We start from the raw sequence: 15,000 nt of genomic DNA, 5'->3' as shown, positions 1-15,000 counted from the left end.
ATGCTAAAGCCCCATTCTAAGTGCCAAATGAGTCAAAAATCACTCCAAGAGGTTTGTCATTTGTAGCCAGTCTTTTCCATCACCCTGGCCTTTGCTCAAATGAGCAGTGTCCTTCCTTAATTGTACACTGCTATGTTTCCATAGGTTACACCATGTTTCCAGATGAGCTGAGTAACCTAGCTTGAGATTCTCCATGCTACCCAGTGTCCCTGGGTATACATGTTCCAGCAAATATTGTTTGATATGTGCTGTGTGTGTTGCAGTATTGATATTACGATGGTAAACAGTCACAACTACAGAAGCCATTTATAAGATATGACATCCTATCAAAGGAAAGGATACTGACAAGTAACAATTATGAAATGACAAATAAATTTGTGGCAGTAATAGAAGGGCTGTATAAGCACTTTTGACTTAAATCCATGACACATAGACATATAGACAAGCTGCCAAGAAAGTGCTGTAAGTAAAGATGAGTATAACAAATACAGAAAATCAATGAAGAAAAGATTTAGACCCAAAATTTAGTAACCTAGGGTCATCTAAGAAAGGTGCTGAAATATGATAATAACGCGCTGGTCGCAGATGGCATGATTTGATGCAAAGTGCAATAGACAGCTAATTCCCTGGAGCAGTGGGCTGCCGCACGGCCTTAGAGCTAAGTGGGCCAGGGGATGTCAACCACCAAGTGGGTGTCCCCCTTGCAGCTTTCCAAGGCCCAGGCCTGCCACCCCGGGCTTGAGCTGGCGATGGGGTGTTACCCGCCGAAGGAGTTGAATGCTTTCGGCACGTACTAAAACCAGGCCCTCCACTCATTCTTAGCGCATTTACATATGTCTGTGTGCTTGCATGTATCTGCAAGGGTTTATATATATATAAACAAACATATGTGTTCATATATATATACACAAACATGTTTGTGCGAAGGAGGGAAAGCAGCACAGCCACATTGCACACACTCCTGTGCAGTCCCATACAACGGCGAGTGTAAAATAAATAGTGCTACAGGTTACACACCATATTGCATAATACTGATGATGACAGATATAGTGGTCTTGAAGTAACAGCCTTTGACTCATTAACATGTCATGACTTGGAGTGGGTGGGCTGACTAAACACAGCTTAGGCCTAGCTACAAAATCTAGACTGTTATGAAAGGGTACAAAAGAGGGGGAATGGCAATAGTTGGGTGATTTAAGCTGGAAGAAACTTGTTAAGAGTATCAAATTTGCATTGTCACTCTCTCTCATTGATTACAGCTCCATTAAATATGAAAATATCCCACTAGTTTCAGAGAGGCATTGCTCAATTGAGGCAGTTTCACCTTGATGTCCAAAGCCCAAATGCACTCAGTTTGATTGACCACATCCACATGCACTGTGGTTTTATTTTATTAATTTTGTAATCACATATAATGCTCTTGCATATCTCAAGTCACATTGGAGTCATTTTTAAGGACTACTAGACAGCGGATATTTGTCTCTTTCTTTGAATTTCCAGAAAGAAAAGCTTTTATTAGGAGCAATATGATATTGAAAAGAATAAGGTCTTTTTCATTAAAAATTCAAGGAGTAGGGTAAGAAGTGAGGTTAGGTAAGTTCTATAATTGACTCTTTGGGACTGAATATTTGTAAACCCATGTGTTAAAAAAAAGAGAAAAAAAGACCCTGCATGTACTTGGTAACAATTGGTTGGGTATAGTTTAAATGTTGCATTAGATGTTGAATTGTATTGATATTTATATTTGAGGGAAGATTTCAACTCTTCATAATTTCAGACCTGACTGATGAGCAGAAGGAGATTCAGGAGTTAGCTCGCAAATTTTCACGAGAGGAGATTGTGCCAAAGGCTGCAGAGTATGACAGAACAATGGAATACCCCTGGGAAATTGTCAAGAAGGTATGTAAAATAATCTGTAATTGAATTTTTTATATATTCCTTTGAAAGGCAACAATTGTACTTTACCAATGATGGATTGAGAATTCTCTCTAAGAGTTCATGACAAATCTTTGTGTTTTATTATTTGTTGTTGATATGTTTGTTAGCTGTTGTCTTTACTATAATTAGTATTTTCCTGATTGATATTGAAATTTTATGTTGTACTGTTTGTTATTTTGCAGTGATTTTAGGTCTATTAAAATTATGAAATTGAATCTTGTTATATTGACGAAATTCAGAGTTTTTTTATTTTCTGTGAATTGGTATTGCAGTTAACCTAGAAGGGATATTTTGCTGATATACAAAAGATTGAGGGTTGCCTATTTATATGTTTGTTTTTTCTTGTTTCAAGGGATGGGAGCTTGGTCTCATGAATCCCCATATTCCTGCTGAATTTGGAGGTATGGCACTGGGAACCTTTGAAGGATGCCTTATTACTGAGGAGATTGCTTATGGCTGTACAGGTATCCAGACAGCAATGGAGGCTAACAACCTTGGGGTGAGTTGATTTAATTTATGTATTGGAAAAGATTTCAATATGGATTATTCTTTATAAAGATTAAGATGGTAAAACTAAACCCTCTCTGTGTACAATTTTTCTTTCTTACCTTTGTATGGGATTTTCTTAATGGTATGTGCACACTGTACCCAAAAGTTTTTTTAGTTACATGGCTTTACATTACTACTCATCAACAATAATGGTATACTAAATCATACTGAATGAAAAGTGAAAGTGTGAATTTGTTATCAATATACTTGATAGTTTAACCTTACTCTGAGGTTTTATCAAGGCACTGTTTGTTATGTATGTTATTAATGGAACAGATATACATTTTTTCTGAGTTGTCTTGGTGAAAAAGATACAAAGACTGTATAGAATGTAAACATAAAGAGCAGAGGAAGAGACCAGATTAGTACTTCGTGTAAGTGTGATATTTCTCCAAGCAGCAGAGGGCACAAAGAAAAGTCACAGGCATTACATACACACTTGGTCTATGTTCCTCCTATTTTGCCAGTACACATGATGGCATAATTGGTATATCTGTACCATGTCTTTCTCACTGCATTCTTTGTTGTCCCCTGAAATCTATGCCTGTGAATGGAGTTGGCATATGCAAGAAGACCACTTTTTCGTTCTTCTAACTCCTCATTGAAAAGTTGAGAGTGAAGGAGGAGCATAGATTCTTTTTGTGGGACTTGAGAACTATGAAGATTTGGCAGGTGATCAGGGAAAATCAGTATGCATTTTGTTCTTATTGACATGGGTTTAATAAACCTTGAGATATGGTGCTAGAGTGAAGACTGAGCAGAGGATATGAAATCTTTGCAGGGTGAAAAGTTAGCTTGTTTTCATGGGTGAGAAATAGACAACTGTGGTGGGATTTCTGTCTGCAACCAGCTATGGAACCATGGTTCTATGAGTGAATATTCATAATCTAAGTATGAATTAAAGTTTGGCTATTTGTATATATAAGGAGGCATCTGAGATATAAAGGTGAGGAATAGAGTTATAAGGGTAGCAAGCTGGTAAACATGAGCAAAATCATTTTGTAACCAATCTTTTTTTGAATTAGGAAATATACAGACCAGAGCCATTATGGATGGTAACCAAGAGACAACCCTTCAGGTAGAAGTTTTTCAAAGTAATTTGAAAATGATGGTATAGTTATGGCTTTGATTTTACCACATTCATAACCAAAATATGCTGATGCACATCTCTTCAATTATTCTATACTCATAATGATACTTGTGATTGTTTATGACGATGATACAACATAAATGTTCTAATAAGTAAGCAAGTAACAAAGTATACACAGACACTACCTGAAATACTTTACCCTAGAATCTCAAAGTACAAAGCCAACCACCACTATGGCCCACAGTTATCATAGTATATGACATGCCATTTGGCATCATTGGACATACTTCTTCAGTTAACTGAATGAAGCATTAAAGAAAATGTTTGATTTTGTATTATATTCAGAATATATGGTTTTATTTCATGCTTGATTATTAATGATTGTGCTTGTTTGCAGCAAATGCCAGTTATCATTGCTGGCAATGATGAGCAGAAGAAAAAGTACCTTGGTCGCATGACAGAGGAGCCATTGATGTGTGTAAGTAGGAACATTATTGATAAAGGGGAGCATTAGATTTAAAGTGAGTAACATATACTTCTTTACAAAATCAGACATGACACATTGGAATTTAGATTAGGTTAGCTTTAGCTAGGATGTGTTTGAGAGGTTTCACAAAACTGTGCTGCATTTGAAGGCCTATGGAGTGACTGAACCTGGGGCTGGCTCTGACGTGTCCGGAATCAAAACCCGAGCAGAGAAAAAGGGTGATGAGTATGTTATCAATGGCCAGAAGATGTGGATCACCAATGGTGGAGTTGCTAACTGGTATTTCCTGTTAGCTCGTACCAAGTGAGTAGTTTTCTTTTGTTTTAGGGCTGCATGTTTCTCTCTCTCTTTGGGGGTGGGTGGAGTAATGGCAATTACTACTTGAAATTATGTAAAGCTTTATTAACGTTAATTCTAAATATATTTCCATAGTGTTTACAGTTTTGTAAAGCACCACAGTTGTTAATTTACCCCTTGGATCCGGTTGCATGACGGAAATCATGGAGCTGAAAACCACATGCAATAGGTTACGTAAGTGATCAGCATCCCGGGCATGCAGTGTGTAGGCTGGACGCGCACGAACACCCATGAGCCGTGACAAGACTCTGTGCCTCCCCTTTGAAAAGTTATTTTGTGTATACTTTTTTAGCTTTATCGTCATTTTCCAATGTCCTTATTTGTCTTTTGATTTGCTTTATCCAAATGCTAATTACTTATTTTCCTTGCACAGATTCCATATTATATCTCTATGTAGTAAATAACTCAGAGCAAGAAAAAAAAGAAAAAAAAAGGGAACATTTGGTTATTTGTCATATATATCATTGTTTTTGTAATTTTCAATTTTACGTAATACACCTGCGCTGCTGGTCACAGTGGCCAAGAATATGGTGTTCAGCATGGAAATGGCATCCTCCCTGGAGCTGGTGCTCTTCCAATCACTGCTTATGCACCTTATCCACATTCGTTTACCGATGGGAATAATGCTAAAGCCCCCTTCTAAGTGCCAAATGAGTCGAATCACACTCCAAAAGGTTTGTGCACTCGTGGCGAGTCTTTAATGTCACCCTGGCGTTCGCTTTTGACACATTGTTCGCATCACCCGGGTAGCTACCCAAATTTTTCTTTGACGTAATCACAGTGTCATCCGGGTCCAGGGGGTTAAGTTATGTTGAATCAAATTTTTAAGCTAGGGCATATCCTGAGGTTAGATAAAAGTATCATCAGTATCTGTTTATTATAGAAATGGCTGTATCAAATCTTTAGTTATCTTATTCTCATGTCTTTATTACAGCCCAGATCCCAAGTGCCCATCATCTAAGGCATTTACTGGGTTCATCATTGACGGTGATTCTCCTGGGCTGATCAGGGGTCGCAAGGAGATCAACATGGGCCAGCGCTGCTCTAACACCTGTGGCTTTACCTTGGAAGATGTTGTTGTGCCCAAAGAGAATGTTCTCATTGGTTAGTGTTTTATGGACTCCTTTTCGGCTTAGATATGACATAGAACAAAGATGAAACTAGAGGTTAAATGATATGATTTCTAAAAAAGCAATTATCAACAAAACCACACTAGTAAAAGCTAAGATATGATAGATAAGATGTGGAAAGTTTATAACTGTTTGATTGTTTTTGTGTGGGTTAGGCCTAGTTTCATAATAACATATGTGAGATTTCTTTTATAGTTACAGGTGATAGACAATCTTTTTTGTTAAAGACTGTTTATAGGCATCATCTAATAATTTTCAAACAAGATGATGATAATAATGATAATAAGCAGTATAGTAAAAAGTGCATGTAGTGTGTGCCTGACCCTTGACCCAAATTTGAGTTTCAGAAAAGGAGAAGTGTTTATGAATTCACAGTACAATAGATTAAGGTGCCCCACAGCTATTAGTGCATGCCTGTATGTTAGAGTTAAAGACTAGATTTTCCAGATTTTCAGCCTGTTGTGATACAGACAGGAAAATTGAGAAAGTGGATGAATAGGAGTGAGAAACAAAAATAAAAGAAAATAAGGAGAGAAAATGATAGAATTAGGGATATATATAGAGAAACAGGGTAAAAATAAGTGGATGAGAGCAATAAATTTAGAAAATAAGAGCAAAAGATCATGAATAAGTGAATGAATGAATATGAGCAATGGGCATCAGTATTTGGCAGGGTAGCCTAAACATCAACAATTCTGAGGGGGGGAGGTTATTGGATAGAGAGGGATGTAAGCATTGTGGAGGAGGTTATGTCTGTGGAAAGTAATCTCTGGCAAGATTAATGGAGGGCAAAGCAGGAACGATTAGGGTGTGGCTGCAGATGGAATCTTTGCCTAGTTGCTTTTGGAGGCATTGTTGGAAGAGGAATGAGTTGTCAGAGTAAGGGGCTGTAGAGGGGATCACTGAAAGTCTACCCTATGCAGCTTAAACAGATTGCTCAAAAGGTTTGTAGAGGTGAGGTTAGGAGAATAACCTTGTGGAAGAGGGAGTGGTGTTCAGTGAAGTAGTACTATAGACAGTAAGCTTTGAGGAGGTGGTAGTAATAATGTTCATAGTTTTGGTCAAATGAGAGCCTGGGGTCAGGGAACTAAGGGAATTAAAGTCAGTGGGGCTTGTTGATAAAGGGTTAAGCTTCATTGCCCTTGATAAAGGTATAAAAACTTCATTGCTGGCGATGGTAAGCCTGAAGTATGTTGCAATGTGAAATGGTTCACCCTTCAGGGTTTCCTTGAGGACTAAGACAACTAAACAGGAATATGATGCCCATGGCTCCCCTAGGCCATTCCAATTGGCACAAAATCAGTTTTTCATCCTTTCAATATGGTTCTCACACCTTTATGAAGTGGATAGTAGAAGGGGTTGGAAAAAAGAAGGAAAAGGAAAAGGGAAGAGAATACCATGCAAAATTAGTTGAGTCAAGGAATGATGTTCATGGAAGGTGTGATCCCCAGTATTAGGTCTCAGCCTATCTCCTCAGGTTTGATTAAATAAAGAAATTCATTTCTTGACTGAGGTCATCACTTTTAGATATACTGAAGAAAAGATTTCATTTGTGAAACTGTGCATATTGCATATAATGCATACTGATTTTGTAAAACTAACTGAATTATAAATATTCCTTAGGTGAGGGTGCTGGCTTTAAGATTGCAATGGGTGCCTTTGATCGCACTCGACCCCCTGTGGCAGCTGGAGCAGTTGGCCTGTCCCAGAGAGCCCTTGAAGAAGCCACCAAGTATGCCTTGGAGAGGAAGACTTTTGGAACTCATATTGCTAACCATCAAGTAAGTTTGTAAAAAGGAAGAAAAGTTTCGAAAAGGTTGCTTCCATTACTATTCATGTTTACACACTATATTTAATGGGTTTAGTTCTTGCCTCTCTATCACTTTTATTCTTTTTCTTTGGAGAGTCATACTCACTTGGTTAAGTAAAGAATATTAGTTTAAGCAGATGAAAACCTTTGTTTCAGACATTTAGTTTAGGATTATTTATAGTTGAAGTTGTAAAGTTTCATAACACAATAAATAATCAAACAAGATAATCATTCTTTTTATTGTTCACAGGCTGTGGCCTTCATTTTGGCTGAAATGGCAATGGAGACCGAACTCGGCAGGTTGGCTTGGATGAGAGCAGCCTGGGAAGTTGATGAGGGTCGTCGCAACACATATTATGCCTCCATTGCCAAGGGCTTTGCTGGAGATGCTGCTAACCGTGCTGCCACTAACTCAGTCCAGGTGAGGAATAGGTTACAGTGATTCATTTCTAAAAGTGGTTTCTAAAGGGAAAGATGATGATATTAGTAATAACAATAATACAGTGTCAGATCATATGTAGATCCCTTTGTTGGCATTTATTTATCTTTGTAAATATTTTCTTACCAATGCAACTTCATTTACTGTTTTTTGAGTAATTCTTTTCATCATATTCAGGAATCTTGGAATATATGCTAATACCATTTTTATCAATCAAAAGGTGTTTGGTGGCAATGGATTCAACACAGAGTACCCAGCAGAGAAGTTGATGCGCGATGCCAAAATCTACCAGATCTATGAGGGCACAGCACAGATTCAGCGCCTGATCATCGCAAGAGAGCATCTGACCCGTGCCAAGATGGGCCTTCTGTAAACACCACATGGTTTATTTTGTCCCAGATATTTTAGAGGCCTTGAATGATTTAATGGCAACGCTAGAATGAAAACGAAGTGTAAACTGATTCCATGTTAACTTCAAAACCATATTGGATTGTTTTCTCAGGAAAAGATAGCTAGTGATTATGTTACCAGTTTCCAGTTTGCTGATAGGCTTGAATTGGCTTTATGGTAATACAAGAAAAAAACAAATATGGATTTACAGTTTGACAAATGTCACTTTCACAGTTATATGGGAAAAAATCAGAAATGTAAGTATGTCAATTATTTTATGTATTACATCATAACTAACAAGACAGTATATGCAATTTTTGTCTATTCAGATACAGAGCAGTGATACTGAAATCTTTGTATGAATTGTTCAAAGTTAAAATAATTGTTAAGCAAAGTATCTTCACTATACTAATGTTATTGTGGTGCTAGGAAGTGGTTGCAAAGAAAAATCTTGATTATCTTGTAAAGGTTTCTAGGAAATATTCTTCAAAATCTTTAAATAATTTGGAATTGGTTAACAGTTTGTACCATTTAACAGGTTCAGTTTATGGAACTATCAATGCAATATAATGTAATTGTAAGTGTATATATTTTTAGAATAAAATAAATATATTATAAATCTTTCTCAATGCCATTGTCTAACACAATTATTCATTTCAATACTGGAAGAGAAAATCAGGATACCTATTTTTGTGGATTGTAAACCTAATTTATTTGTTTCCTGTGCCACTTGCCAAGAGATACTTGAAAAATTCTGCGAGCTTCAATAAATGAGTACAGAATATATGTGACTTTAAAACAACACATAAAAGCAGACCATGCGAACTGTAAATTTCTTGTAACACATGGCCATCTTATTTTAATGGCCATCTCTTCAAACCCAGTTTCAGGGCTGATTAATTTTTACTTTAGCTGAGAGATCACATCTTTTCCAAACATGTCTCACATGTTCCAAACATGCCCCTCTCTCTCTCCCTCTCCATCAATTCCCAATCCCTTGCCTGTTTTTGTCGTGGGGGGGGCTTAGGAGACGGAGACTGAGACCCAATGCAGGGTCTCCTCTGACAAGGGCCTCAGGCCTCGACGACTAATTTTGCGTGGTCTTTTCTCCCTCCAGCTCTTGCGTTTCCATCCCTTGTCCAACCTCTCCTGCTGTATACTTCCTAACAAGGTGTATATAAGTTCTTATATAGACCTTGCTTCCTAAGATGTAAGAGCCGTGCTGAAAGGATGAAAGGCTGACTTTGTGGCAGTCCTGGACGGCCTGAGGGAACCATTGGAACAGTATTCCCCTGTTTTGTTGTTTAGCCCTTGCCCCTCAAGGGGTGGACTGTTTATTTCCCCAACATAGGCAAGGCTTCCCATTGTCAGTAGTGGAGAAATAATACCCATATTAGAGGCAATGAGGCTTGCCCCTTCATCAAATAGCCTCATCGATTTAAACTCTCCCGGCTCCCCAACCCCAGGCTCCCCTTTGACCACGACTCTGAACACTACAACTACTACCCGCTTCTCAATGCCTACTAGTGCATTGTCCCAGGCATTTAGAGGCCTTGAATGTGTTAATGGCAACATTAGAATGAAAACGAAGTTTAAACTGATTCCATGTAAACTCGAGACTCCTACTCTCACAACTTGTAAAACTTCATCAACTCTACCCCCACAGCCTTTTTCACCAATCACCTCATCTTCCTTTCTTATAGCCTTATTCTCCATCTCTCCGTGATATTACCCCCCTCAACAATACTCCCTCTTCCACACGTCCCCGTCCTTCTACCACCCACAACTCTACCAATATCTTAAATACTCTATTTACCCCAGCCATATGGGACTGATTTTTCATGATCCCTTCTGCTGTTTCTTACACAGGCAAAACCCTTCTCTTTCAACAATGTCCCCCCCCTCCAATCCCTTGCCCGTTGTTGTCGTGGGGGGGCTTATGAGACGAAGACTGAGACCCAATACAGGGATCTCCCCTGCCTGGGGCCTCAGCCCTCGACTCAACTAATTTTGCATGGTCTTTTCCCCCTCCAGCTTTTTGTTTCCGTCTCTTCTCCAACCCCTTCTACTCCCGATTTAATTGTCTAGCCCTTACCTTCAAGTGAAAGAAGGTGGACCGTTTATGCCATTTTATATAATCAAGGTTCCCCATGACCAGTAATGAAGATGTAATCCCCTTATTTAGGGGCAATGAGGCTTGCCCTTTTATCAAATAGCCCCACCCCAGGCTCTCCTTTGACCACGACTCCGAACACCGAAACTACTACCCACTCCTCAATGCCAAGCAGAGGAGACATTCCTACCCTCCCAACTTCCTCGAATTCATCAACTCTACCCCCACAACCTTCATCAAGCACCCCATCCTCCCTTATTACTACCTTACAGCCTTATTCTCCATCACTCTGTAATACTCCATCTTCCACACGTCCCCGACCATCCACCACCACCAACCCTACAGATATCTTAAATACTCTGTTTAGCCCAGCTAAATGGGACCGATTTTTCGTGATCCCTTCTACAGCTTACTCAGGCAACACACTTCTCTTTCAACAATGCCTCCAAAAACAAGTGGGCAGAGTCCCTTTCTATACCAGACGCGATCGCTCTCGTCTTATAACAGTCAGATCAGAAACAATCTATAGCACTATCAAATTTAATTGATCATTCTGGCAACCCCATTCCTGCAGAATCTCATCCAACCCTTAATACTTGTACCGGAACGTCTCTCTCCCCAGCAAATTGCCCAGTCGATACCAAAGATTGGTCAGAATGTGGAGAAGACTTATTAGGATGCCTCAAAGACCAAGATGTGAAATCAGTACATTGCTACACCATCCTCCTCGAGGTCAACGAAAGAATTCGACCAATATTGCCAAAATTACTTTCCGTACACATGACCTTCCCTTACGTATCTACATTGGTGGACAATCCCTGCCTGTTCGACCATACCAACCCCCTCCCCGTCAATGTCAAAACTGTTGGCGCTTTGGACACCCTGCCAAACACTGCCGTTCCACAGACCGATGCCCCATATGTGCCCAACCTGGTCATATCGAGCAAACTGCTCAGCACAAACACGTACATGTACTAACTGCGGCGGCCCTCATAATGTATTTTATAGAGGCTGCCCCACTTACAAGTTTGAATCTGAGGCAGCAACTCTCAGATACAAAAATGGTCTCACTTTACGTGAAGCCAGACAGGAAGCACGTCGACAATGTTTCTCTCATACTCCATACTCTAGTAACATCGTTCGCTCAGCCACTCCCCCTCCACCCTAAGATGTCCCCATTATCACTTCTACATTCTACCTCCCTCAGACCAATTCTTTTGCCACTCTAAATCCAGACATCCCAATCTCAACCACAGCTCCAATCTCAACTACAGCCCCAACCACTTCTACATTCTACCTCCCTCAGACCAATTCTTTTGCCACTCTAAATCCAGACATCCCAATCTCAACCACAGCTCCAATCTCAACTACAGCCCCAACCACTTCTACATTCTACCTCCCTCAGACCAATTCTTTTGCCACTCTAAATCCAGACATCCCAATCTCAACTACAGCTCCAATCTCAACTACACCCCCAACACCATCCCCTCTCCCTCCCCGCACTACCCGCAGTAGACAGACTAAACGTTCTAACCCTTCATCCCCTACAGCACAATCACCTCCACCTACCTTTACCTTTTTTCCTGAGTCTCCTCTTCCCCCCCTCATAAGAAAACTTTTGTCCCACAAAACTCTCCAACCAACTCCACTGCAGAAACTATGGATGACATTCAAAGCTATATGCTTGAGACACAAAATTCCATAACTCAAGCTCCTTCCACACTTGAAGTGATCTTCCTCCTCCTCCCTCTCAATACAACCTAACACCCCCAATTCCGTCCACCACCGATATCCATCCTCCTGATATCCATCCCCCTCGTACTCATAGCACCCCTACACCCCTTCCTCCTAATCCCTCCCAAGACAACACATCCCCTTCAACTCCAACTATCCATCCTTCCGATATCCACCCTCCTACTACTAATACTCCCCCCACAACAATTCCTCCTACTCCCTCCCAACACAACCCACCCCCTTCAACCCCAACTATACGCACATTCTCCCCCCCTTCATCCCCACTATCCTTTCCACACCCTCCCGGGTACACACGGGGCACACCCATGTCACAACAATGCCCTTCCCCAGATTCCCTACCTCCTGATTCCCCTCCTTTACACCCGCTAGCTCCTCCACCCCCCCCCCCCCCAGATTCCCCAATACGTACCAACGCTTTCACTCAAAATAAAAGATATAGCTCTCCTACATTGGAATATTCGCGGTTTCCGTTCTCACAGGCCAGACCTACGTCATACCCTTGCTTCTTATAACCCATCCATTATCTGCCTCCAAGTAGACTTTCTTCACACATCCTCCTATTCCAATTCCCATTTCATCTCTTCCCTACACTCCCTTTATTTCTCGTCTATACTTAGCCATCATAAAACACCTGAATATCCTTCACTTGATCTAACTCCCTTACCTAAACCACCATAACCCTTTCCCTCATCAACCCTTATCCAACTCCAACCTTTCAACATTACTCTAGATAACGCATAGCAACTATCACCTAACATCCGCCTTTACTATACCTTCCTATAGTGCTATATGACCTTAGATGTCTAGCGTATTAATTTTGCTTTTAAACATTAACCATTTCAACAATGTCCCTAAAAGCAAGTGGGCAAAGTCCCCTTCCGTACCCGACCAGATCGTTCTCGTCTCGTTACAGTTACATCTGAAATTGAAGCCATAGCACTATCAAGTATAACTCATATCTATGGTAATAACATTCCTACAAAATGGGATTGCCAGCTCTTAACTACTTGTACCGGAACTGTCTCTATCTCACATACAAAAATGGTCTCACTCTACGTGAAACCAGGCAGGAAGCACGTCGACAAGGTTTCTCTTATACTCCCTACTCTACTAATGTCGCTCGCTCTGCCTCCACCCCAAGAAGTTCCTACATCCTCCCCTATACCTACTTACTTCCCCACTTCCACTTCTACATTCTACCTCCCCCAGCCAAAATCCTTTGCTACTCTAAACCCAGACACTCCATTCTCAAGCACAGCTCCATTCTCAACTACAGCCCCAACACCGTCCCCTCTCCCTCCCCACACTACCCGCAGCAGACAGACTAAACATTCCCCCCTTCTTCCCCAACCGCACACTCACCGCCACCTACTTTTGTCTTTATTCCTCAGGCACCAGTCTCCTCCCCCCCCCCCCCCCATAAGAAAAACTTTCTCACAAAACTCACCAACTAACTACACTGCAGAAACTATGGAAGATATTAAAAGCTATATGCTCGAAACACAAAATCTCATTCTCCCTCCACACTCGAAGTGACTGCTGATATCCATCCCCTGCTCATATTCCTCCTACACCCCTCCCTCGTACGCCCTCTCAACACAACCTAACCCCCTCAATTCCGCCTACTACCGATATTCATCCTCCTGATACTACCGATTACAGTCCTTCTCCTACTCATACCCCCCCCCTACACCCCTTCCTCCTACAACCCATCCCTCTTACCTCCAACTACTGCCGATATCCATCCTCCCGACACCCGTCCTCCTCCTACTCATATTCCCCCTACACTACTTCCTCCTACTCCCTCCCAGCACAATCCACCCCCATCAAGACCAACTACACGTATATTCTCCCTTTCTCCATCCCCTCTATAATTTCCACTCCTTCCTGGATACACACGTGAAGCACTTATGTAATTCTCTTAACTAGACCCACCATTGCCCATTCACACAACAACTTCTTTACCCATCTTTAACTTTTTAAGATCACTCTAGATAGCTGAATCATAGCAACTATCACCCTTCACCCCTCCTTTAATATACTTTTCTAAAGTGCTATATGACCTTAGATGTCTAACACATTCATTTTGCTTTTTAACCATTAACCAGTAACCATCTCCTAGCCCTATCTCTCTTTATTTCTCCTAGCCCTATCTCTCTATCTCTCATATCCCTATCTCTCTCTCCTGTCCCTATCTCTATCTCTCTTTCTCTCTCCATTTTTATCTATATCTCTATCTATCTGTCTCTCTCTCTCACTCTCTCTCTCTCTCTTTATCTCCATCTATATCTATCTCCACCCTCCCCAACCTGTCTCTCTTCTTTCCTCTCTCTTTCTCTCTGGGATAGAAACTGCAATGATAGAAATCTTGAAGTGTAAAATGAGTGCAGATATGACTAACTCTCTCTCTCTTCCTCCCTCCAGTGCTGCATGCCTTTCCACAACAGCATTTCTGCCATTCTCTAAGCATCAGATAATAAGAAAATGAATATAAATGATAAAATTGAACCATACTCTTATCATAAACGGATGAATATTAGATACAGTTACAACTCGTAGGATCAGAGTGTTGTGATTATCAAATTTCCTGCATTACCTTTTTGATTGATGCATGTATAAAACCATATACAATAAATACATTACCAAGTTAATAATGTAACATTCAACAACATAAAATGCACCCACATCTCTTTACAGAAAATGTATTAGATGCATAACCAGAAAACGTGACATTGAACCAGTAAACTTGATCTATCTAAAAAGTATACAGCTATTCAGTGAGTGTATTATAGGGCTGAAGGTTTAAAGTCCCTCTCTGGGACTGTGGCTCTACCTTTGGTGATGCCAACCTAGAAGACCCAGCTGAAGTGACATCGAATGAAATTTCCGTCGCGATGACATTTGGTCTGCCACATCTTATCAGTTCATACCAGGATGGTTTC

At 40.5% G+C, this 15,000-nt stretch overlaps 1 protein-coding gene across 1 annotated transcript in view; it reads left to right on the top strand.

Moving 5' to 3' along the window:
* LOC138866703 (medium-chain specific acyl-CoA dehydrogenase, mitochondrial-like) overlaps positions 1–8,809 on the top strand; it is a 14,358-nt gene extending 5,549 nt beyond the window's left edge. Inside the window, exons 3-10 of the mRNA XM_070139996.1 lie at positions 1,778–1,899; positions 2,291–2,437; positions 3,975–4,055; positions 4,213–4,367; positions 5,356–5,525; positions 7,175–7,332; positions 7,612–7,782; positions 8,021–8,809. Coding sequence (XP_069996097.1) covers positions 1,778–1,899; positions 2,291–2,437; positions 3,975–4,055; positions 4,213–4,367; positions 5,356–5,525; positions 7,175–7,332; positions 7,612–7,782; positions 8,021–8,173 — 1,157 coding nt within the window. The 3' untranslated portion in view covers positions 8,174–8,809. The remainder of the gene's footprint in view (positions 1–1,777; positions 1,900–2,290; positions 2,438–3,974; positions 4,056–4,212; positions 4,368–5,355; positions 5,526–7,174; positions 7,333–7,611; positions 7,783–8,020) is intronic.
* The last annotated feature ends 6,191 nt before the right edge of the window (positions 8,810–15,000 follow it).

The sequence above is a fragment of the Penaeus vannamei genome, chromosome 26, assembly GCF_042767895.1.
Source record: "Penaeus vannamei isolate JL-2024 chromosome 26, ASM4276789v1, whole genome shotgun sequence".
NCBI classification, from domain to species: Eukaryota; Metazoa; Arthropoda; class Malacostraca; order Decapoda; family Penaeidae; genus Penaeus; species Penaeus vannamei.
This window is presented reverse-complemented; position numbering and strand designations above follow the sequence as displayed.